This window comes from Canis lupus, chromosome 26 (genome assembly GCF_003254725.2).
Source record: "Canis lupus dingo isolate Sandy chromosome 26, ASM325472v2, whole genome shotgun sequence".
Lineage (NCBI taxonomy): Eukaryota > Metazoa > Chordata > Mammalia > Carnivora > Canidae > Canis > Canis lupus.
Window position 1 is genome coordinate 9,298,620 of NC_064268.1, and position 23,499 is coordinate 9,322,118.

At 50.4% G+C, this 23,499-nt stretch overlaps 1 protein-coding gene across 19 annotated transcripts in view; it reads left to right on the forward strand.

The window, feature by feature from the left end:
• Positions 1–23,499, forward strand: part of CUX2 (cut like homeobox 2) — a 283,331-nt gene that overhangs the window by 254,829 nt on the left and 5,003 nt on the right. For 16 of the 19 annotated variants that reach the window (XM_025473953.3, XM_025473946.3, XM_025473957.3 and 13 more), the window contains 11 exons: positions 2,382–2,573; positions 2,675–2,733; positions 3,237–3,285; positions 3,364–3,463; positions 4,520–5,191; positions 6,003–6,104; positions 9,661–10,448; positions 11,169–11,328; positions 18,337–18,606; positions 19,750–19,938; positions 21,128–21,401. In XM_025473953.3, the coding sequence (XP_025329738.1) occupies positions 2,382–2,573; positions 2,675–2,733; positions 3,237–3,285; positions 3,364–3,463; positions 4,520–5,191; positions 6,003–6,104; positions 9,661–10,448; positions 11,169–11,328; positions 18,337–18,606; positions 19,750–19,938; positions 21,128–21,401 (2,855 nt within the window). Of the gene's footprint in view, positions 1–2,381; positions 2,574–2,674; positions 2,734–3,236; positions 3,286–3,363; positions 3,464–4,519; positions 5,192–6,002; positions 6,105–9,660; positions 10,449–11,168; positions 11,329–18,336; positions 18,607–19,749; positions 19,939–20,781; positions 20,960–21,127; positions 21,402–23,499 lie in introns of those variants that run through there. The other 3 variants (XR_003146582.3, XM_025473947.3, XM_025473955.3) reach the window with 3 other exon arrangements.

Consider the following 23,499-nt stretch of genomic DNA (forward strand, 5'->3'; position numbering starts at 1 on the left):
GTGTTAAGCCTGCTCAGTGCATCTTTCTTTTTCCTCCTGAATGGTTGCCCCTCTGGGGTCCTGGGGTCAGAGGGATTTCAGTCAGAGCCACCCCAGCCAGACCCTTCTGTCCTGTGTTAAGAGTCTTCATTGCCAGGCACCTGGCTGGCTCAGTCCGTAGAACACGTGACTCTTGATCTCACAGTCATGAGTTCAAGGCCTACATAGGGCATGATGCCTACTTTAAAAAAAAAAAAAAAAAGAGGGAAGAAGAGAAACAGTCTCTATTGCTTCTTTCCCAGAAAGTTTGGGGTTCCTTACATAAGCTGGTCCACCTTCTTTCCAGATCTCTGCATACCAAGAGGTTAGATTCCCAATTCCTTACCACAGGTCTGCTCCAGGGTGATTGGCAGTCTCCACCCACACAGTTGAAGTGGCCAGCATAACTTTTACGTCACCTGACACCCTGAAACATTGGCCAGTGCGCCTGTATCTGTCTTTTCTGCTTCAACATTGGATTATGTCTCTGTGGACATGTGTTACTATGAATGTGTATGTCTGTTTGTGGTCTTGGGGCAAATAACTGTATCCTTAATCTAACTGTGCCTCAGTTTCCTCACTTGTACAAGTCAGACCTACTTTATAGGGCTGTTGGGAGGATTACATGTAAATCACCTAAGATGGTGCTTGGCTTATAGTCTACACTCAGTGAATGCCTGATGCTGCCGTTAGCAACAGGAGTGTGGCTTGGATGCATCTGAGGTGTTTTTGCCCAAGTCGCGTGTGGTCTCTGAGCACATACATGTCTGTGTGTCACAGTGGCATGTCCATATCTCTCTTTGATGCCTGGGTGTTTCTCTGTGTCTGCATGTCAGCATGAGTATTCCAGCAGTTACATGTCTCCGTGTGTGCTGTCTATAGCTGTGTCCCCCTGTGCCTGTGTCCCAGAAGGCAGTGTGTGTGTATGCCCGTGTGACTGGATGTCTGCACAACACAAAGAGTGAGCACGAGACAGGCTGAGGGCAAGAGAGTTCGTGAATTCGCCCCGGAAAGGATTTGCCAGTGGTTCTTAATTAACCCCCGTGGAACCCAGCAAATGCCTGTGCTAATCAGCCACAGGGAATTTTGCTGGGGGGGGGGGGGGGGGCGGGTTCTGAGCACAACAGTGGCGCTCGATGCTAATTAATTTAATGTGTTAATGGCATCCGCTTCCTGTTTTAATTGGCATTTATCTCCCTGGAAGAATAGCTGGTGTTGGTAGTGGCAAGCTGTTTTCTGCTCTGTTTTGTTTTTCGTGATCCTTCTTAGATTGATCTGTAACTGTGCTCAGGACCAGCCTGACTTCAGGTCCTCTCAAACATCAACAACATCTTCATCCAGGACAAAGAGGCCATTCCCTAAAACCTGGAGAAGCCAAGGGGCTTGGGGCTGGGGGCAAATTAGGAGAAAGGAACCACCAGTAGTATGGCCTGTGGCTACAGGGTCTTGGATCTAATCCTGAGGGTCTGCCTGGAATGGAGTGGAAACATCTCTCTGGGATAGGACCTGTGCCCAGTTTTGAAACCTAAACCTTTATCTGTGATGTTCCCTCTGCCAGGAATCCAGTCCCCACCGCTTCCTCACAGGACTGTCTCCCTTTTTTTGCCCTCTTTTAACAAATGCTTTATTGAAGTTTATATAAGGAAAAATGTGCATACCATGAGTGCACAGCATGTTGAACTTTTCAGAGATGCCATGACCAGCATCCAGATCAACAGGTAGAATGTTCCCAGCACCCAGAATGCCCCCTCATGTCCGCATCTGGGTACCACTCCCCAAGGGGAACTGCTCTTCTGACTTGTAACAGCACAACCAGCTTTTGCCTGTTTTTGTATCCGATCTTAATCGGATCACACACACATTTTGGTATCTGGCTTTTTTCACTTCATATTCTGAGAGAATGGTCCATGCTGTGTTAATAGCTGTGGGTTATCCATTTTCAGTGCTGTATCATGTTCCATTTTGTGGATATACCACAGCCTGCTCATCTATTCTCTGCTTGGAGGACATCTGGAGGGTTGCTGCCAAGCAATCTTCAAAATCACTAACTTGAACTTGATCACAGTTCTTAGACACATCTTCCTCCAGAAAACCTTCCCTGCCCACTCTCCCTCGGTTTTAATACCAGAGGGAAGGCATCCATGCTGGTAGGACTGGCCCAAGCAAAGGCCCAGAGATAGGAGGAGGAAAGCCAGAGTCTATAAGAAGCAGCTGAGTTACTCTGGGGAGCCCAGCACAGGGTGGGGGGAGTTTGTGCCACTGATGGATTTCCCACTTTGTCTGGGATTCAGGGGTGGGGAAGCCAGCCCTACAGCCCCCTGCCCCACACCTCTTAGTCCCTCAAAGCCCCACTTTGTCCTCAGGATAAGGTGAACTTCGCACTGTGCTCGGGCCCCCGGCTTGAAGCTGCCCTAGCCTCCAAGGATCGGGAGATCCTGCGGCTACTGAAGGATGTACAGCACCTCCAGAACTCTCTGCAGGAGCTGGAGGAGACATCCGCCAACCAGATCGCGGACCTAGAGCGACAACTCACGGCCAAGTCTGAGGCCATAGAAGTAGGTCTTGGGAGAGGAGGTATACGGACAGGAGACAGAAGGGGCATCCCCACGCAGAAGAGTATGGACCAGCCTAAACCCATCTTTGTCTTCTCCTCTAGAAGCTGGAAGAGAAGCTCCAGGCACAGTCTGACTACGAAGAGATTAAAACAGAGCTGAGGTACCATGCAGAGCGGGGCTCCACAACCCCCAGCCTTCTTCCTTGGCAAGGGCGAGGAGGGGCCCTGGACAAAGTTCATGATCTTCCCCCTCCCACTGTACCCCACTTTGTCTCCTTTGTCCCCTTGTCTCTCCTTCATGGCAGCTTCAGTATGAGAATTTAAGCATGCTTGGTCCTTTGCCACTCAGAGCCACCTAGAGGAGAACGTGCAGGGCAGCTCGGGGTCCGTGTGGGAACTGGCGAGGGGTGGTGCTCTCATCGGATTAGCTCAGGCCAGCCAGTGTGGGGATTGCTGAACACAGCACCCCCCGGGTGTCACTGAAACCAGCTCACTGGCCTGCTCATTGAGGGCTCTTGTTGTCCTGAGTCCAGTGTTCTGTAGGGTCCATGGGTGGCCAGTTGTTCCCAGTCAGGGAAGAGGAGCTAGAGGGAGTACTCTCAATACCTCTCCCCAAGCCCTGGGAGTTTGGCTGGCCTCCAACTCTCTCCACTTTCTCTGGCAGCATCTTGAAAGCCATGAAGTTGGCCTCCAGCACCTGCAGCCTCCCCCAGGTGAGTGTCCCCGCCACTGTGTCCCACAGTGCAGGGTGCCCTTGAGAGCCCTCTCAGCTCCGCTTTTTGTCTCCTCAGGGCATGGCCAAGCCTGAAGACACACTGCTCATGGCAAAGGAGACCTTCTTCCCTGCTCAGAAATTCCTTCTGGAGAAGCCTGGCCTCCTGCCCAGCCCTGGTAGGGAAGATGGGATGCTCCTGGGGCCGAGGGATGGGGATGGGCCTGCCCATGGGCCTCTGGCCTTCTCTATGCCTGCAGACCACTGCCTCCCATGTGGGCAGGAGAGATGCAGAAAAGGGGTACACACTTATTGAGCAGCTGCTGTGTAGTGGCCCCGAGCTGGGTGCTCTCCATAGCTAGGCCAACTGGCAGTGTTCATACACACCTAGCCCACACGGCTCACTCAGGCCCTCCTAAGACCACCCCTCCTCCCCAAAAGGCTCCACTCATCCCCAAGCCCTGGTGAGCATCAGAAGAGGTGACAGGACACAAGGAGGGCATTCACACTGTTCCCCCCGTAGCAGGACTGCTGGTAATGACCTGCAGACCGTGCTCTCACCCCAGATCACCTTCTCAGTGACTCAGCCCTCCTCCCCACACAATGGCTCCATGACCTTATAGCTGTGTGGCCCCAGCACATACTTTCTGTGCTGCCTCTGTTTCCTCATCTGTAAAGTAGGGAAATAATGGATCCACCTTGTGGGTGCTGTTCACATGGGGAATGCAAACAGGCAGGGCATGGGGGAAGAGGAGAGTGGCAAGGTGGGCAAGGGGCCAGGAGTGAGCATCCTGCTGCAGTTGGCGTCGATCCAAACTCCCCACCCTGGGGCCAGGCGCTGGCACGTAACAGGGGCTCAGTGGCTGTTCTCACCATAGGAGGGAGGGCTCCCTGGAGCTGGCGTGTGGGCCAGGCCTGCCCTGGTAGGGGTTTGTGAATTAGAAGGGAAGGTCTTTGTGCCGTGGGGCACCCGTAGCGCCTCTCTCCTTGTACCCCCTGCCCTCTCCTCCCCCTTTCCGTTTCTGAATTTCTCTCCATGTGTGTGTCTTCTGTCTCTCCCTATCTCTCTGCCTCCCCCCTTCTGTCTCTTCATCCCTCTGTCTCTTTCTGCCTCTCATTCTGTCTCTGCCTCTCTGTCTCCCTATCTCTGTTTCTCTGATATTTCTTTCTCTCCCCGTCACATCTGCTTCTTTCTCTCCTCTCTTCTTCCATCTGTCTGTCTCTCAACATTCTAGAGGAGGACCCTTCGGAGGACGATTCCATCAAGGACTCTCTGGGCACGGAGCAGTCCTATCCATCCCCTCCGCAGCTCCCGCCACCACCAGGGCCCGAAGACCCCCTGTCCCCCAGCCCTGGGCAGCCCCTCTTGGGCCCTGGACTGGGCCCCGATGGCCCAAGGACTTTTTCACTGTCCCCCTTCCCCAGCTTGGCTTCTGGGGACAGATTGGCAGGGGACGCACTGCTGTCCAAGCACATGATGCCACCCGCCACCTTCAAGGGAGAGACAGGCCTGCTGGTGTTCCCCCCGGCTTTCTACGGCACCAAACCCCCCACAGCCCCTGCCACCCCAGCTCCTGGCCCTGAGCCACCTGGGGCCCCAGAGCCAGTGGAGGGGGGCGGGAGCAGCACAGCCGGGACGGGGGCCGGAGCCGAGGAGGAGCAGCTGGACACGGCAGAGATTGCGTTCCAGGTGAAGGAGCAGCTGCTCAAACATAACATCGGGCAGCGGGTGTTTGGCCACTATGTGCTGGGGCTGTCCCAGGGCTCAGTCAGTGAGATCCTGGCCCGGCCCAAGCCCTGGCGCAAGCTCACAGTGAAGGGCAAGGAGCCCTTCATCAAGATGAAGCAGTTCCTGTCGGATGAGCAGAACGTGCTGGCCCTAAGGACCATCCAGGTGCGGCAGCGAGGTGAGGGCCCATCCCAAGGTGCAGGAGGTCAGAGCCAGACACTGCCACCTCACAGCTGTGTCACCTGGGGCAAGTGACTTTGCCTCCCTGTGCTTCGGTTTTCCTTTCTGTAAAACAAGGAAATATATCCTTGTTCCCTCCTTCCTGGGGCCCGCGGCTACCCGTTGCTCCATACCTGGCCCTAATGGGACAGCTCAGGCCAGTCATTCTGGGAAAAGCCTGTGCCCAGGGGCCACCCTGGCAGGCAGATGCTTCCTGAGGACCTCCAAACCTCAGTCCACCCTTCTGTGAAATGGCCTGGTTCCTGCCAACCTTGCCAGACTTGATTTTCTAGGGTATCCCTTATGAATGGCCCAAGCTTTGACCTCACAAACACAATGGCTCCATTCAAACACCTGAATTTGAGTTCCAGCTCTGCCATTCACTCAGTGGGTGACCTGGAGCAACTGACTTCAGTTTCTGTGTCTCAATTTCCCCATCTATCCCCATCTGTCAGCCTCCTATGAGAGTTAAATGAGTATAAATCACTCAGCATGGCCCCTGGAACGTAGTAACTGCTTGAGAACTGTTAGCTGTGGTGGCGGCCATCATTGTTAGAACCATTGTATTGTTATTATTGGTTCAAGCCAGAATCATTTGTAGATCCACTTTGTCACACAGACTGGCTAAGTGGTGGTCTGGCCCTCACTCTCCTGGCCCTGGCCCTGGAGCCCCTGAGGGAGGAGGGGACCAGCCCTTCACCCTACCCAGCTCCAGGGACTGACCCCCCAGCATGCAGGCCCCCACAACAAATGCCCCCTTGCCTCCCCAGGCAGTATCACCCCAAGAATCCGCACACCAGAGACAGGCTCAGATGACGCCATCAAGAGCATCCTGGAACAAGCCAAGAAAGAGATCGAGTCCCAGAAGGGGGGTGAGTGTCACTGCAGCAGGCAAGGCCTGAGGCCTCCGGGACCTTGCCTGAGCAGAAGATGAGCCTTCATCTGCCTTTGTCTACCACAGCAGGGATTTCAAGCAGGTCAGAACCTCTTTGCCAACCAACCTGCAACCAAGTGAAGCCTGGAAAGCACCAGATCCCTGTTAGCATAGGAGCCACAGCCATGTGTGACTGTCTACTCAAATTACTTAAAGCTAAATAAAATAACAGCTTCAGGTTTTCAGCCTCACCAACCATATTGCATGGTGACAAGTGACAGCCATGTGGGACAGCCCAGCTATACTGCTGCAGCCCTGGTCTGGATTGTCTGGATATCTTCGACTTTGAGGAGATGCAGGGATCAGTAATCACACAGGAACTCTGTCACGCATAGAGGCCTAAGCCTCACCCTCCTTCCTGCACTTCCACTTATAGTTTCCAAGGAGACCCTGTTCTCCTGGCTTCCTCCTATCCCCAGACTCTACCTTCTACACTTTGCCAGGGGCCCTGCATTAGCCTCGAAGTGCTGCTGTTCAGCCACAAGCTCAGTGGCTAAAAGCAACACAAATTCATTATCTTACAGTTCTAAGAGTCACAGGTCCGCAGTCAGCCTCACTGGGCTAGAGGCCAGGTGTAAGTGGAGGCTGCATTCCTTCTGGAGTCTCTAGACCAGAGTCCCTTTCCTTACCTTTCCCAGCCTCTAGAGGCACCCACATTCCCTGCCTCATGGCCAACATCACTACAGCTTCCTCACTTGTCTGTGATCCTCCTGTATTCCTCTCATCAGCCTTGTGATGATGTGGGGCCCACCCACATAACCCAGGATTGTCTGCCATCTCAAGATCCTTAACTTAATCACATCTGCAGAGTCCTTTTTGCCATGTGAAGTAACCTACTCCTGGCCCAAGGATGTGGAGACGGTTGGGAAACCCTTATTTAGCCAACCACAGTGTACTTTTTTCCTCAGCCCATCAAACAAAGGGTTCCTCCAGGCCCTCGGACTTTCCTACCCTTCCCTAAATGAGTTAGTCCACTCCTGGAAGTTCCATCAACGCCCAAAGCACTCCCTCTCCAGGCCACACTTCTCTCCAGAATTCCAAAGCCAAAGCCCTAAGCAAACCACTGGCTAGACATGTCCTCAGGGTCTCCTACTGGCATCTCAGACTCAGCGTGTCTGAGGTGGAACTCACTGCCTTCCCCTGCCCCTCAGTCCCTCCCCAAACCTACCAACACAGGGCTGGGAACCTGTCAGATGGTGCCAGATGCCCAGGTGGCACGAGAGGCTGTCCTTGACTGCCATCATCATCACTTGCTAGGACTGTTGCATCAGCCTCTTTACTGGCCTTGCCACTGACATTCTAGGTCCCACTGTAGCCCATTCCCCACCCAGGCCAGAGGACTCTTACTAGAGCACACACATGGTCATGTCAGTACTCAGAATCCTTCCACAGCTCCCCATTGTCCTCAAGATAAAAATCCCAACTCCTCAAGAAGGCCTACAGGCTTCTTGAGTGAACTGCTTATAGCCATGTCCATTCTCATGCTGTTCCCAGTGCCCCTGATGCCATCCTCACCCCAGGCCTACTGCTCATACTAAACAAGTGGGAAGTCACCTCATCTAGAAAACCCCCCACCCTCATCCAGATGGATTAGATGCTAACCCTCCTTGGATTCCCCATAATCACCTACATTGCTTGGTGCATTGGAACCAGAGTGGCCTAGCTGTAAATTTTGGCTCTGCCATTTATTAGCTTTGTGACATTGGGCAAGTTACATAGCCTCTCTGTGCCTCCATTTTCTCATATTTAAAATAGGCACAATATTAATACTCCTTTCTTAAGGTTGTGTGAAGATCAAATGAAATCAGGCCTGACAAGCCTGGGGGCTTGGCATGTAGAAGATGCCCCTGAAAATTTAGCTATCATTACGGTTAACATCATCATTATTTTTGTCTCTGTTGTTATATTTGTTCATGTTACCAATGCCTCTGCTGATACGTCTGTCCCTCCTACCAGTCTGAGGACTTTTGCAGCCAAGGACCTAGTCACATCCCTGTACCCACCACAGTGCAGCGTGACAGACTGTTGCTGACTTTGAACCTGATGCTGGCTTCCACACCCTGACTTTGTGGTATCTGCTGCCTCCTGGTGGCAACTCAGAGCAAATGTCCCGATTCCCAAGCCTCTGATTGGTGCTGGGAGCCAAATGTTTCCCAAGGGCCCTCCCTCCTGAGCCATCCCTGGGAGGGGCAGAAGCAGCTCACCTTGCAAGGAGCCTACACTGCCTCACCAAATAATCCACTGAGGCCCTATTGTGTACACCTTAATTTCTTTCTTGTTAATCTTCTGTAGCAAGAGAGGCAATCATTCAGTAAACTTTGGGTAAGGATCTACTACGTGTTGGACATACTGTGGATGAGACGTGATATTGGAGTAAAAAGAACCATGAGAAACAGACTTATTAAACTCTCCCACTAAATAAACAGGACAGTTGAGAGCAGAGAGGGGGAGACATGCTCACAGTTACACAGAAACAAAGGGAGAACCCAGGTCTCCAACTCCTTGCACAGTGCTCTCCCACAGTAGTGGGGCTGTGGTCAAAAACAAGATAGCAGAAAATTTTAAAAAGCAATATCAGGGGTGCCTTGGTGGCTCAATCAGTTAAGTGTCTGACTTGATTTTGGCTCAGGTCATGATCTCAAGGTAGTGAAATCAAGCCCCAAGTCAGGCTTCGTGCTAGGCAAGGAGCCTGCTTATACTTCTCTTCCTCTTCCTCTGCCCCTCCTGACCGTGCACAGGCTCACTCTCTCTCTCTCTCTCTCGCTCTCTCCCTCTTTCTCTCTTAAAATAATGTAGATAGATGATAGATAGATAGATAGATAGATAGATAGATAGATAGATGATAGATCGATAGGCAACATCACAGCAGAGTGGGCCAGCCAGGGGTCTATGAAGAGGTAGCAAGAGAAAAAATGCCTGGGTTATTGCTCTATGTCCCTGACAAGAGTGAATGCTAAGCAGAGAGCAACTAGAGTCCCCCAGGGTGGAAATGAACATGACTGGTGGCTAACTCGAGAGGTCTGCCCTCAGAATTGAAGGAAATATCCAGGATGGGGACAAAGACTTATATACAAGCTATTCCTTTATTGCTGTTCACAACAGTGATAAACTAGAAATAACCTAAGTGTTCAACAGTGGGGGATCAAGTAAAATAAAGCAGAGAATATCCCTTCAAGTGGCATAGGCAACCATGAAAGATGGAACTTTTAATCATGAGGAAAAATATTCATGTTGATGAGTGGATGAACCAGGCTACACTCCCACATCAAGTATGATCACCCCATCATGAAGTTAGAAAGCAGACCAGGAGGAGATACATGAGAATATTTCATATGGTTGCCTTTGGGAGAGAGATTAAATTCATTTAACTGGCTTTATTGTGATATCTTCACAGTATCTCCAAAGTGTGCTTATTAGTGATGCTGTGTACATCTTTGCCCTTCAAACCATGCCCTGACTCTGGGCCTCTGGCCACCCTATCACCTTCCCAACAGGTGAGTCCAAGAACTCCACAGCCCCTCTCAGCATCACCAATGGCACAGCCCCCGCCAGCACCTCAGAAGATGCCATCAAGAACATTCTGGAGCAAGCACGCCGTGAGATGCAGGCACAACAGCAGGCCCTGCTGGAGATGGAGGCAGGCCCCCGGGGCCGCTCGGTGCCTCCCTCACCCCCAGAGCGGCCCTCGCTGGCTGCTGTGAGCCAGAATGGGGCCCCAGCCTATGTCAAGCAGGAGGACAGCAGCGGTGGTGGTGGCGGGGGAACCAGCAGCAGCGCCACACAGACGTCCCTCACAGTCCTGTCCCCTGCAGCCTTTGTGCAGAGCATCATCCGGAAGGTCAAGTCGGAGATCGGAGATGCCGGCTACTTCGACCACCACTGGGCCTCAGACCGTGGCCTGCTCAGCCGCCCCTATGCCTCTGTCTCACCCTCCCTCTCCTCTTCCTCCTCCAGCTACTCTGGACAGCCCAATGGGAGGGCCTGGCCCCGTGGGGATGAGGCCCCCACAGCCCCCGAGGACGAAGCAGCAGGGGGCGAGGAGGAGCCCTCCAGGGTGGGTGAGCTGAAGTCTGAAGGGGGCATCCCCGAGGCAGGCAGCGGCGGGCGGCTGGCCTACTACCCAGCATATGTGCCCCGCACACTGAAGCCCACCGTGCCACCCCTGACCCCCGAACAGTATGAACTTTACATGTACCGGGAAGTGGACACCCTGGAGCTGACACGCCAGGTCAAGGAGAAGCTAGCCAAGAATGGAATCTGCCAGAGGATCTTTGGGGAGAAGGTGAAGATAGTAGGGCCCACTCCCAAGAAGCTCAGGGGCCATGGGGCCCATGGGACCTGGGGGGAGACCACATGAGGACCCAGCCCCCAGTATTTATAGTTTGGAAAGAGGGTTGTGTGTATGAACAGCAGGATTCAGACCCAGGTCTGCATGACCCCAAACCCTTTCTCCTGCAACTACCTGCCCTGCATCCTGTGGGAAAGGAGCCATGGGCAGGGCTGGCATTCAGTCCTTTGGTTGTTCAAGCAGTGAACACTCACCTTCCCGACAGAACCCTCCGTTCCTCCCAATGGCCCAGCCATGAAAGAGATAAGGCTCAGCCCAGCCAGTGGTGCCCTGCAGTTCCAGTGATTAAGTAGTTTTTAACAGCAACTCTACCCATAGCATAGGAGCAGGCAAAGGGTTGGGTGAGCTGAGGATAAGAGTGACCTAAGTGAAAGACACAGGAAGACTTCCTGGAGGAGGGGGCACTTGAGGGGTCTTAAAGTCAGGAAGGATTCTTACATGTAGGCATATCTGGAAGGGTACTGCCGATGGTGGGGGCATAACACAGGCACACAGCAGGCACCTGGGAAATGAAAAAACAAATCAAGGCAGCCCTGGTCTCCCAGAGAATCAGAGTGAACAGTGGTCCCGAAGGGTCTTGTGGAGAGGGAGGGAAGGGATGGCCAGTGTCCCAGGAGCCTACCTCCCTACCCTTCCTGCTCCGCCCATCCCCAGGTGCTGGGCCTGTCACAGGGCAGTGTGAGCGACATGCTGTCCCGGCCGAAGCCATGGAGCAAGCTGACGCAGAAGGGGCGAGAGCCCTTCATCCGCATGCAGCTGTGGCTCTCAGACCAGCTCGGCCAGGCCATCAGCCAGCAGCCCAGCGCCTCCCAGGGTGAGTGTGGTTGGGGCCCTCTGGTGCTGCCAGCCCCCAGAACTGCCGTTCCCAGCTGCCGTTATTTCTCTCTGGAAGACTGCAGTGTGCTCCTAGATGGTCTCCCTGCCCCACCTTTCATCCTTCAACTAGCAGGATGCCCTCTGTTGGTGGTTTTAACCTCTAGATGGTGCCAGAGTGCCTAGAGCAAGTGGAGAAAATACTCTGCAAGCGGAGCCACACCCTCTGATCCCCTCACCTCTCCTCACTGGAATCGGAATCGCCGATTGATCTCTTCTTCCCAGCGATCCGGCTCCAGGCAGCCTCAGAATCCTTGGCCCAGAGATCTGGGCCGTTATCCATCCATTAACGATGCACAGGCAGGATGGGGTCAGAACCTTGCCTGAGTGAGGAAACTGAGGCTCAGAGAGTTGTCCAGAGTCACAGAACAAAGGTGGACAGATAGAGTCAGGGGAGGGACTCTAGGAAGCCCAAGTTCCCCCCACCCCCGCCCAACAAAGACCAGTGGGCAGGTCAGTCGGATTCTGGGTGAAGTGCAGGTATCAAGAATACTGCCAGAAACATAATGCCAGACAACAAAAGCATCCCGGGTGACGGTGTCTATTTTAGAAGTTCATGCCCATAAGACAAGGCAGCACATTGTTGTAGCACTGGCTACAGGCCTGAGCATTAAAATGTCAAAAAGAGAGGCACTCAGCTCAATTGGTAGAGAGTGAGACTGTTGATCTCAGGGTCATGAGTTCAAGCCCCATGTTGGGCATTGAGCTTATTTGAAAAAAAAAAAAAAAAGGTCAAAAAGAGCCACCACTCACCGCCCTGGAAAGAGGGGGGTTCCCGGGGGAAAGGGACCAGGAAGAGACTGGGAGGGGACAACTCTGGCTGTCTCTATCTTTGTCTTTAAAACAAACAGAGATTTGAAGCAAATAAGGGACTGTTAACGTCTATTAAAGGCATGGACCTGAGGAAGGGAAGGATAATTTGTGTTTCCTTTTCAGTATATTTCTATACTGTGTAATATTTTATAATTAAAAATTTTAATTGAGAAACTCTTCTCCATCAGGCTGTTGTAAAGACTAATGTAACCATTCTAATGACAGCTGCCATTTGTCACAGATAAGGCTGAGTGAGCACTTGCAGTATCTTCCTCTTTAATCCTCACATCAATCTTGACTGGAAGGACTCTGTCATTCCCACTTCACAGAAGAAATCAAGAGTCTGAGAAGTACAGTGATTTGCCCAAGGTCACCTGCCAGTTAGTGGCAGAGCCAGGATTAGAACGCAAGGTTTTTAGCCATTAGGGCTCAGAGGAGTGCCCACCCCAGAGCCCGTACCTGTGAAAGAGTTCCCATCCTGTGTTGTATCATATTGTAATTAATTCTTTTACGGTGGTAAAATTTACACTACATAAAATTTACCATTTGAACCACTTTTAAAGTGTACAATTCAGTGGCATTTAATACATTCACAACTTTTTTCTTTTTAAGATTTTATTTATTTATTCATGAGAGACACAGAGAGAGACAGAGACATAGGCAGAGGGAGAAGCAGGCTCCCTGCTCGGATCCCAGTATGGAACTCCATCCCAAGATCCCTGGATCACGGCCTGAGGCAAAGGCAGACGCTCAACCACTGAGCCATCCAGGTGCCCCAGTATATTCACAACTTTGTGCAACCCCCACCTCTCTCCAGTTCCAGAACATTCTCATCACCCCAAAAGGAACCTGTATTCATTAATCAGTCCTGCCCACTCCCCACCCTTGCCCTGCCCCAGGCCCTGTGACCTGCTACCTGTCTGTATGGATTTGCCTCTTCTGAACATTTTCTATCAATGGAATCCTACAATATGTGGCCTTTTGTGTCTGGCTTCTTTCACTGAGCATCATGTTTGCAAGTCTCATCCATGTTGTAGCTCATGTCTCAGTATTTCATTCCTTTTTGTGGCCAAATAATATTTCCTTGTGTGGATAGACCACCTTTTGGCTATTCTGGATAATGCTGCAGTGAACACTCATACGTGTTTCCGAACACCTGTTTTTTATTCCTTTGATATATACCTCAGGGTAGAATTGCTGGGTGAGATGATAATTATATGTTTAACTTACTAAGGAACTTCCAAACTGTTTTCCATAGTGACTGCACCATTCTACATCCTGGGCAGTAAGAGGGGGAGGGATTCCTATTTCTTTACATCCTCCCCAACACCTGCTATTCTCCGCCATTGACCGTCCCCATCCCAGTAGGTGTGAATTGGCATCTCCTTGCAGTTCTGATTTGCATTTCCCCAGTGTCCAGTTGTTTGGATTTTTTACAGTGTCTTTGTTGTGTAGGGATAGAGTTAGGCAAAAACCATCAAGAGTAGTGTACCTGGTGGAAGAAACAGCACAAGCAAAGGCTAGGAGGAAGGATCCTTCACAGATTAGGAAGGGAATGAGGTCCAGTGAACATGGACACCTTGTTCCCTGCCCCCCGCCCCCGGCCTCCCTGCAGACCAGGAGGCCAGGGCCAATGTTCATAGAGGCAGAGATGTGCGCAGTGGCTGCTGGCTTGAGTGGAGGGTGGCTGATCCAACCAAGACCCCCACAGCCACCATGTGTCCTCAGCCTAGCAGGAGAGGGATCCATTGCCCAAAGGTCCCACATAGTGTGGCCGTGGGATTGAGTATGGACCTGTTCCAGCCCCCGTTTTGTCCATGGCCTGGGGGATTGGGGATGAGCTGGATGCCAGGGGAGACTTCCAAAGCGTGGCCTCCCGCCCACCAGCTGCCTGCCATCAGGGGATGGTTCAAATAACCGACTCTTCAGCACTGCCCCCAGTAGTCACATGGGTACTGCAGCCACTTGTGTCTGAGGCTCTATCCTCAGAATTTTCTGGCTCCCCCCACGTGGTCTCTGACTTCCCCCGAGTCTCCCCCACCATCGTCACTGTCTTTTCTCTCTCCCTCCCTTGTCTTTCTGGCTGCCTTTCTTACTGGTCTGTCCCATTCCCTCTCCCCCCATCTCCCTTTTTCCCTGCCCCTCTCTCCCACTCTGTGCCTGGCTCTACTCTGTGTTCCTCTGTCATTCCATCTCTCTCCTTCCATGTCTCCCTTGCTGTCTCCGTCATGACTAGCTGTTCTTTTTACCCAGGACATGGGACTTTCTAAGCTACAACCAGCAGAGTCCTGGGCAGACAGACCAGTTGGTTGCCCTGCTCCCCGCTCTGCCCCAACAATATCCCTGCCCCATGCCCTTGCTCAAGCCCCAGCCAACCTGACTATTCATGTCCAACCTCCTTTATAATTAGAGTGCTCCTCCTGATAGAGTTAATTTGTGAATCTTCCAATAGTTTTGTCAGAAGTGGTCCTTGGAGGACGCCCGGGTGGCTCAGAGGTTGAGCGTCTGCCTTCGGCTCAGGGCCTGATCTGGGATCCGGGATTGAGTCCCGCATCAGGCTCCTTGCAGGGAGCCTGCTTCTCCCTCTGCCTGTGTCTCTGCCTCTCTCTCTCTCTCTCTCTCTCTCTCTCTGTGTGTGTGTTTCATGAATAAATAAAATCTTTAAAAAAAAAAAAAAAAGAAAAAGAAGTGGTCCTCAAAGTCTGAGTTGTCAGAAAAGGCCAGCGTCTGCCTAGAGGCTTCTGATTTCAGAGTCATCTTCTAGGTTTTCCCTCCATCTCCTCATCCTGCTCGCTCTCTATTTGGAAATCTGGCCCTAGGAAGGAGATGCTCCTCTTCCGTGCCAGTGATGGATGGACTCTCAAAACAGTCTCTTGCATTCCCAGGCTGGCCCTTCCCCACCAGCATTGTGTGTCTGTTGGTGACAGTGATGGGGAGACGTGTCAGCTCCAGCATCACATGGATGTCACTTGGATAACCAGGATCAGCCCAGTTTAGGGGCAACGAGGAATAGCAGTGACTTCATGCCAGATGTGGGCTGCCAGCCCCACAGCGCCATGATACCACTGCTCAGAACTTTAAGGCTTCACTTTGCACCTTGCAAAGGTACACAGTGGTCCTGACCAAAATTTATTCACTCAACAGTCTTCTGCCCAGCACCTCCTTCCTCTCCACCTATGACGAATGTGTTGTCCCGGCCTTGCAGGGGCTTGTGGTGGATGAGAGGACAACGTCAGATATAAGCAGACCTCAGCTTGCCACTAGTCCCTGTGACACCTTGGACACACTGCCTAACAGCTCTGAGCCTCAGTTTCCTCCTCTATAAAATGGGATGACATGGTAGCTACCTCCTAGAAATGTTGTGAAGGTCACTTGAGATCACATAACACTATGCTGGGCATGTAATAAGTACACAATAAAAGGAAGCTTTATTAATTATTATCATCATTATCATTGTCATCATCTAGTAAGGGTGAGATCTGACATAAGAGAGAAATGATAGTGAAGTGTAACAGTGTAGTCAGGGTGCTGTTACACCTTAAAGCTGCATCTCTGGGAAGGGACATTTGGGACTAGGTCTCAAAGGATGCATAAGGAGTTCAGGGTTAGGGAGAAGGCCTTCAGGATGGCAAAGGCATAGGGGCTTAGAAAAGCCATGGAGGGTTTTTTTGGGGGGTGGGGGGTTGGTGATTAGAGCTGTCAAAGTAGCTCCAAGTCTGTGGGGTTGACTCTTACAAGAGAGTCCAGAGCCTTAAACACTGGGACAGGAGGGCACATTTCTTGTGCAAGAGTCAATAGGAAGCCATTTAAGGTTCTGGAGCACCCATCCAGAGCAGAGGCTCAGGATGTCCTTTCTGGAATCAAAGCCACAGAAGATGGTTGTGGGGCTCTTTTCACTTCCTAGCCATCATACATACATCATATTTTTATACTTAAATTTCCAGCAGGCAGCAGCCAAACGTCTTAAAGAAGAGGTATTGTTTCTAATTTGCTGGAAGGTACCTTGCAGACCAGCACTGGGATTCCTCAGTCCTCCACCATGATCGCACCTCCTGGCATAGTGGAGAGGCTTAGTTCATGCTGGAAACCCCAGTGGGTGGCTGACTCCTCAGGAGGTGACCTGCTTTATCTCATGGAGTCCTCTTGATAGCACCGAAGAGGGTTGGTGCAGGCATGGTGCTACAAGCTCTGTGGCCCCATTTAACAGATTCAGGGACTAGGGGTTTGGCGAGGTCATCCTACCCAACAGGTCTTCCAAATGGCTTTTTTTTTTTTTTTTTTTTTTTTTAGATTTTATTTATTTATTCATGAGAGACACACGGGGGGAGAGAGAGAGGCACAGACACAGGCAGAAGCAGGCTCCATGCAGGGAGCTGGACGCGGGACTTGATCCCAGGCCTCCAGGAACACACCCTGGGCTGAAGGTGGCGCTAAATCGCTGAGCCACCTGGGCTGCCCCCAAATGGCTTTTGACAAAGGAAAACTGTGGCTTATAAACTCACTTTTTTAAATATGCCAGTGCAGGGATCCCTGGGTGGCATAGCTGTTTAGTGCCTGCCTTTGGCCCAGGGCGCGATCCTAAATCCCACATCGGGCTCCCGGTGCATGGAGCCTGCTTCTCCCTCTGCCTGTGTCTCTGCCTCTCTCTCTCTCTCTCTTTGTGACTATCATAAGTAAATAAAAATTAAAAAATAATAATAATAAAAATAAATAAATAAATATGCCAGTGTAGAATGGATATATTTTTCTTTTTACAGCTTTATTGAGATACATTTGACATACTAACGTCGTGTAAGTTTAGAGCATACAATGTGAGGATTTGATATGCTTATATACTGCAAAATGTTTACCACAACAAGACTGATTAACACATCCTTCACCTCACATAATTACCATTTTGTTCTTTTGGGAATAGTAAAGTTCTATGCTCATATGCAAGTGTCAAGTTTATAATGGCGAATTGTTCACCATTGTCATGCTGTACATTAGATCCCCAGAACTTCTCTTATGTGGACATCTTTTCATTATATTATTTTTAATTGCTTTGGGGAATCACCATATTTCATTTAATCTCTGGTGGTCAAGTTTATAGAGGGTTTCTAAATTATTTTTTGTAACTTTTCATTTTTTGAAGCAATTCTAACTAATTAAAGAGTTGAAATGATAGAACAGGACTCCCTGTACTCCACACACAGACTCACCAATTGCTGATTTTGTCACATTTGTGCTCTTTCTCTCTTGACCATTTGAGATGTTAGTTGACAACATCATATCCCTTTACCCTAATACTTCAACAAGTATTTTCCAAGAATGAGAAAGCTGACAATGATACAATATCATTGATGTAGCCTACTATCTATATTCAAGTTTCTTTGGTTATCTGAATAATATTCTTTGTATAATTTTTTTTCAAGTAAACTCTGTGCCCGACGTGGGTCTTGAACTCACGACCCCAAGATCAAGACTCGCATGCTTCACAAACAGAGCCAGCCAGGTGCCCCATCCTTTATAAAATTCTGTTTCTCCCTGTCCAGGATCAGATTCAGGAACCCTTGTGTTTCATTGTCATGTCTCTTTAGTCTCCCAATTTGAACATTCTTCTGCCTCTCTGTTTTCCAATTTTGACATTTTTAAAGCCCAGAAGCCAGTTACACTACCAACTGTCTCAATTTGGCTTTGTCTGATGTTTCTGTGTGATTAGGTTCAAACAATGCACTTTGGGCAGGAGTATCACAGAAGTGATGCTGTGTCCTTCTCAGTACATTGCATCAGGAGGCACCAGTTGTTGATTTGTCCTTTAATTGGTGATGTTAACTTTGATCATTTGGTTAAGGTAATATCTGCTAAGTAGCTATACTGTAGTGTTAATATTTTTTCCTTTGTAATTAGTAAGTACCTTATTGTAATTAATAGGTATCTTATAGGGGGATACTTTGAGACCATGTAAATACCCTACTCTTCATCAAACTTTCATCTGCTAGTTTTTGCATCTGGGATGGTCCCTGCCTAAGATATTCCTATGGTGGTTGCAAAATGGGCTGTTGCCCACACGTGGCTCTAACAAACAAGAGCCCTAACCATGTGTGTCTGTTCCAAATGGCAGTAACTGCCTTGTCTGTCTCTCTGTGGCCCACAGCCAGTCCCACGGAACCGAGGTCATCGCCGTCCCCACCCCCTAGCCCCACAGAGCCGGAGAGGAGCTCCCAGGAGCCCTTGATCCTGGCACTGGAAGGCAGCAAGGAAAACCAGCAGCCAGAGGGACGCTCCAGCTCCTCGCTTGGGGGGAAGATGTACTCGGGCAGCCAGACCACAGGGGGCATCCAGGAGATTGTGGCCATGTCCCCCGAGCTGGACACATACTCCATCACCAAGAGAGTCAAAGAGGTCCTCACGGACAACAACCTAGGTACAGGATGGCGGGAATCAGGGATGCTGCCTCCCACCCTGGTTGGCTCTTCCTTGCCTTGAGCAGAGTGCCCACTGTGAGATCCCGGGGCCCAGGGTCCAGCCTGCAGGGGCATCCAGGACCCTCTAGAAGGCATCCAGTTTGGACCTGGGTCCCTAGAATAGGACAAATGGGGTGAGTGTAGGTCTGATATGACCTGAAGTCCTCAGCCCACAGTGACAATGAGACTCTAGCACAATCCTGACCCAGTGCTGAGCCCCCTCCCCTCTGGGGACACAGGAGAAACCTGTTCTAGAACTCTTTCACTCTGTGGGTCACAGACTTCTCTGAGTCTCCATTGCCAGTCAAGCCCCTCTCCCAAAGGGATGCACACAAACCCCAAATTCTTCACTGCAGTTTCTGTTCTAAAAATAAGACATGTTCATTATTTTAAAATACCAAATAGTACAGAAAAGCTAAAAAGTAGAATTCCACCAAGCCCCCATCACACTTCACAGGTTTTATATATCTTTGATACTTTCTGAAAACACAAGAATATATGTATACCTGATTTCTTAATTTTTTCCTATGTAGATGAATTTACATGTCCTATAATTTGCTTTAAAAATGATTAGACCACCTGCAGTCTTTTTCCCTGTGGCAAAGTGTTTCAGGCCAAGGATGCCCCACATTTTTTTACCCAATTGATGGACATCTTGCTATTTCCAATTTCCTACTGCCTCCAAAACTGTCGGTATGCATCTTTGTGCCTTTGAGCAAATGCAAGTGGAAAATAAATCCCAGGCAGGAGAATTGCTGGATCAGAGGGATATGCACACCTAAATCTTGGTAGAATTTGTCAAATCACTCTCTAATGAGATGATACTAATTTGTACACATGAAGTTTTCAGACATGCTCAGGGATCTTCTCGGAGTGATGGAAACCTTAATTATGAAAGCATTTTTGTTGATAGCTGTGGCATCACCTAACTCCAACCTCCTATTTTGCAGAAAGGTCCCCTCCAGGTTCATGCTGGGTGTGGGTTCTCCCATGTGTATGGTCCTTCCCCCAGAGTGGAAACGGCCTGCGTTCTCCTCTTTTTTGTCTCTCCTGGGTACACTCTGCCCAGCCTGAGGTAACAGGTTGCCCTCCCCTGTCCCTAGGGCAGCGGCTGTTTGGGGAGAGCATCCTGGGGCTGACACAGGGCTCCGTGTCTGACCTGCTGTCCCGCCCCAAACCCTGGCACAAGCTGAGTCTGAAGGGACGGGAGCCCTTCGTACGCATGCAGCTGTGGCTCAATGACCCCCATAATGTGGAGAAGCTGAGGGACATGAAGAAGCTGGAGAAGAAAGGTGAGCGCTGGGGATTCTGGGGGTGGCTTCAGGTTTTTCCATTGGAACCATATCTAGTTGCAACCCAAATAAAGCCAGGTCTCAGTAATCCCATCTCAGGCAGCTGCGGGGCTGCCAGAAAACAGCAATCCCCCAGAATATAATTGAAAGCAACTAAAACATTTACGGTTCCTCCCATGAAAACCACAGTACCCCACCTCTCAGCCTCCTTCCATACACCCGTAGCGGCTTCAAAATCTTTTTGCCCATCCCAACTGTGTATTCCCCAGAAGGTGTGTTGTGTCTCTCTCTCTTTCTCTCTCTCTCTCTCTCTCTCTCTCTCTCATCCCCCTTTGCCTGTTACCCAGATTCTACACAATGAAGCACAAAAGTGGCCCAGCAAACAGGAATCCTCTCTCCTGGAAGTGGGCAAGGAGATTGCGGATTCTTCCCTCATCCAGTATTATAGCCCTGAAAACATGAGCAGGCATGGAGCACCTGCTGTGTGCTCAAGCCTGTGCTGTGCTGAAGGGATTTTAAAAAGCTCAGGGTTGGGAGAGGAGATACAAGGAACTGAGAAACTGTCACCCAGGGCACCAAGGCAGTATCCAGTGGGGGCCCAGGGCCAAGCCAGGCCGGGAAGGGCACAGGAGCTGTTGGCAGCAGTTCTCTGCAGTTGAGAACTTGGCCCACCACTCCCTGGCTCTGTAACCTTGGGCAAGTTTACTCCCTCAATGCTTCATTCTCCTTCATCTGAAGAATCTCAGGGCATTGCTGAGAGGATTAAATTACAGCCTCCATTCTGAAAATGGGCTTCTTTTCCCCACATTTTGGTGGTTTGGGGTTGAGATGCATATCATGCAGTTACAGGAATCGTTTAATGTCCCTCGCCTGCAAGACTGTAGTGAACTTCAGCGACACTTGTGTCAACCAAGACAACACTGAATAGCACCCGATGCTGGGCACTTCCTGTGTGTGAGGGTCCAGCTAAGCTGTCTGCATGCTTAACATCTGGGTGCTAACGCCGGGAATTCAGAGGCAGGTGTGGGCAGACGGGCATCTCAGTGGAGGGTTTGGGAGGATGTGGAAGCAGATCAAGGAGGGAGAAAAGAATGAGACTTTGAGGCTAGCAGCGGGTCCCCCGGAGCCACCCCTAGGGGACGGGTCTCTGCTCGGCCCCACTCAGTGCTTCCTCCCCAACCCTCCCCAGCCTACCTCAAGCGTAGGTACGGCCTCATCAGCACCGGCTCCGACAGCGAGTCTCCCGCCACCCGCTCTGAGTGCCCCAGCCCCTGCCTGCAGCCCCAGGACCTGAGCCTCCTACAAATCAAGAAGCCCCGAGTGGTGCTGGCGCCTGAGGAGAAGGAGGCGCTCAAGAAGGCATACCAGCTGGAGCCCTACCCCTCCCAGCAGACCATTGAGCTCCTCTCCTTCCAGCTCAACCTGAAGACCAACACCGTCATCAACTGGTTCCACAACTACAGGTGCGTTCGGGGCCGTGTCCACGGGGAGGGAGTTGGGTCCCCACCACAGGGCCTCTGGGAGGGAGGTGAGGAGACCTATTGCCTAGGTGTTTAGATTCAGAATCCAGGCAAACCTGGGTATAAACCCAGCTCCACTATTCCCAGCTGTGAGCACCTGAGCACATCACCTCACCGCCCTGAGTCTTAGTCTTCTGACCTATCAAATGGGACCCATAGTGGGATCTGCTTCCTAGAGTTGTCCTGAGGATTCAGTGGGCCACCATATTTACATAACATACTGGCATGGAATAGGTGATGATATTGTTGTCACTATCTTAATTATTCACCCAGTTTGTATCCAAGGAATGGCATTTGGGACTCTTGGCCTCTCCCACTTCCAAGGCCAAAAGAAATCCCTCTAGCAGCCCCTGGAGGAGTGGGTGATTCCTATTTCTGTGGCTGCCTCCCACTCACCAGTCCCTAGTCTTGGGGCCATTGGCCTGCAGTGGCTGGACTTCCTGGGAGTCCAGTCTCGGAGCTGGCTGGAGTTGTTGACTGGTTTCAGCAGTGCCCAAGGAGATTGCAGAGAGGCTCCCTGGGTTCAGTTGAGAGCCCTGTGGAGAAGGCTTGATGGGATTCCCGGAACCATCTCTGAGCCTCCCCTCTGCTCCTCCCCACTAAACATCCTGAGCAGGAAAGGTCACTGGTGTCCATGTGGTGCCAGAGAGAGTCTGTCCACATGTCCCAGGGACAGAAAGATCTCTTGCACCCCAAGGGAGCCTGGAAAAGTGGAACATTTGGAACCTCCTCTCTACACAGCCCAGGCATAGGCACCCCAAAGACCTGAGTTCAGTCCCACCTTGGCTGTGTGTTCTTGGGCAAGTCACTATACTTCTCTGAGTCTCATCCCTATTTTATAGATAGACCGATAAGGAATCTTTTTTTTTTTTAAGATTGTATTCATCTATTTTTGAGAGACACAGAGAGGGAGATAGAGACATAAATAGAGAGAGAAGCAGGTTCCCTGCAGGGAACCTGAGCTGAGCCAAAGGCAGACACTCAACCCCTGAGCCACTCAGGCATCCCGGCAGATAAGGGATCTAATACTTAGCCCACAATGCTGAATCAGGGATCAGAAGAAAAGACTTAAGGCATAAATATATTGTTAAATATTGCTTATGCTCTGGCTCAGACTCAGGGCCTTCCAAACAGCAACTTACATAGGTCCTCAAATCCTCACATCCTCCTTCCTCTCCTGGGGGATGTAGAGATGTCCTCTCCCTTCCTGTCCTCCACAGGAACTGAGCACTCCATTTTTATCCAACATGTTCATTCAACAAATAGTTATGTATGCACAATGATCCAAGATCTGGAGATAACAAGGGTTTAAACCCATCATCCTTGCCCTTAGAGAGCTTAAAACTATGAACCAGATCATTTGACTACAACATAATTGTTATAAAACAATTGGGGAAGAAGGGCTAGGGAAAAGCGAATTCTGTCCAGGGAAGACTTTACAGAAGAGGTGGCATTTGAGCGGGGTTCTGAAGGATAACTAGGAATTTGCACCGAGGAGCAGAGAGAATTCGACTCCCAAAAGAAAGAAACTGGTTTCAAAGAGTTATAGAAGAATATATTATTTCATTTGGTAAATGTTTATTGAAGATCTACTCTGTACCATGCACAGAAGACAATAGGACAAAGTACTTGCCCTTAACATCTCTTACAGACCTGCAGGGAAGGTCACTATTAAGTGAGCGCTCATATTAATGTATCATTACAAATTGCAGTGAACTCTGGGAAAGGGGAACAACAGGATGTTTTAAGAATAAGTTACCAGGGAGAAGCGCCTGGGTGGCTCAGTTGGTTAGGTGTCCAACTCTTGGTTTCAGCTCAGGTCATGATCTCAGGATTGCGGGATCGAGCCCCATGTCAGGCCAGGTTCTGTGCTCAAAGTAGAGTCTGATGGATATTGTCTTATCTGCTCCTCCCCCTGCTTGCTCGCTCTCTCTCTCTCTGTCTCAAATAAATAAATAAAATCTTTAAAAATATATAAATAAATAAATAAATTACCAGCAAGACCCTGCTATAGATTCAGGAGTCAAGAATTTTTTTAAAA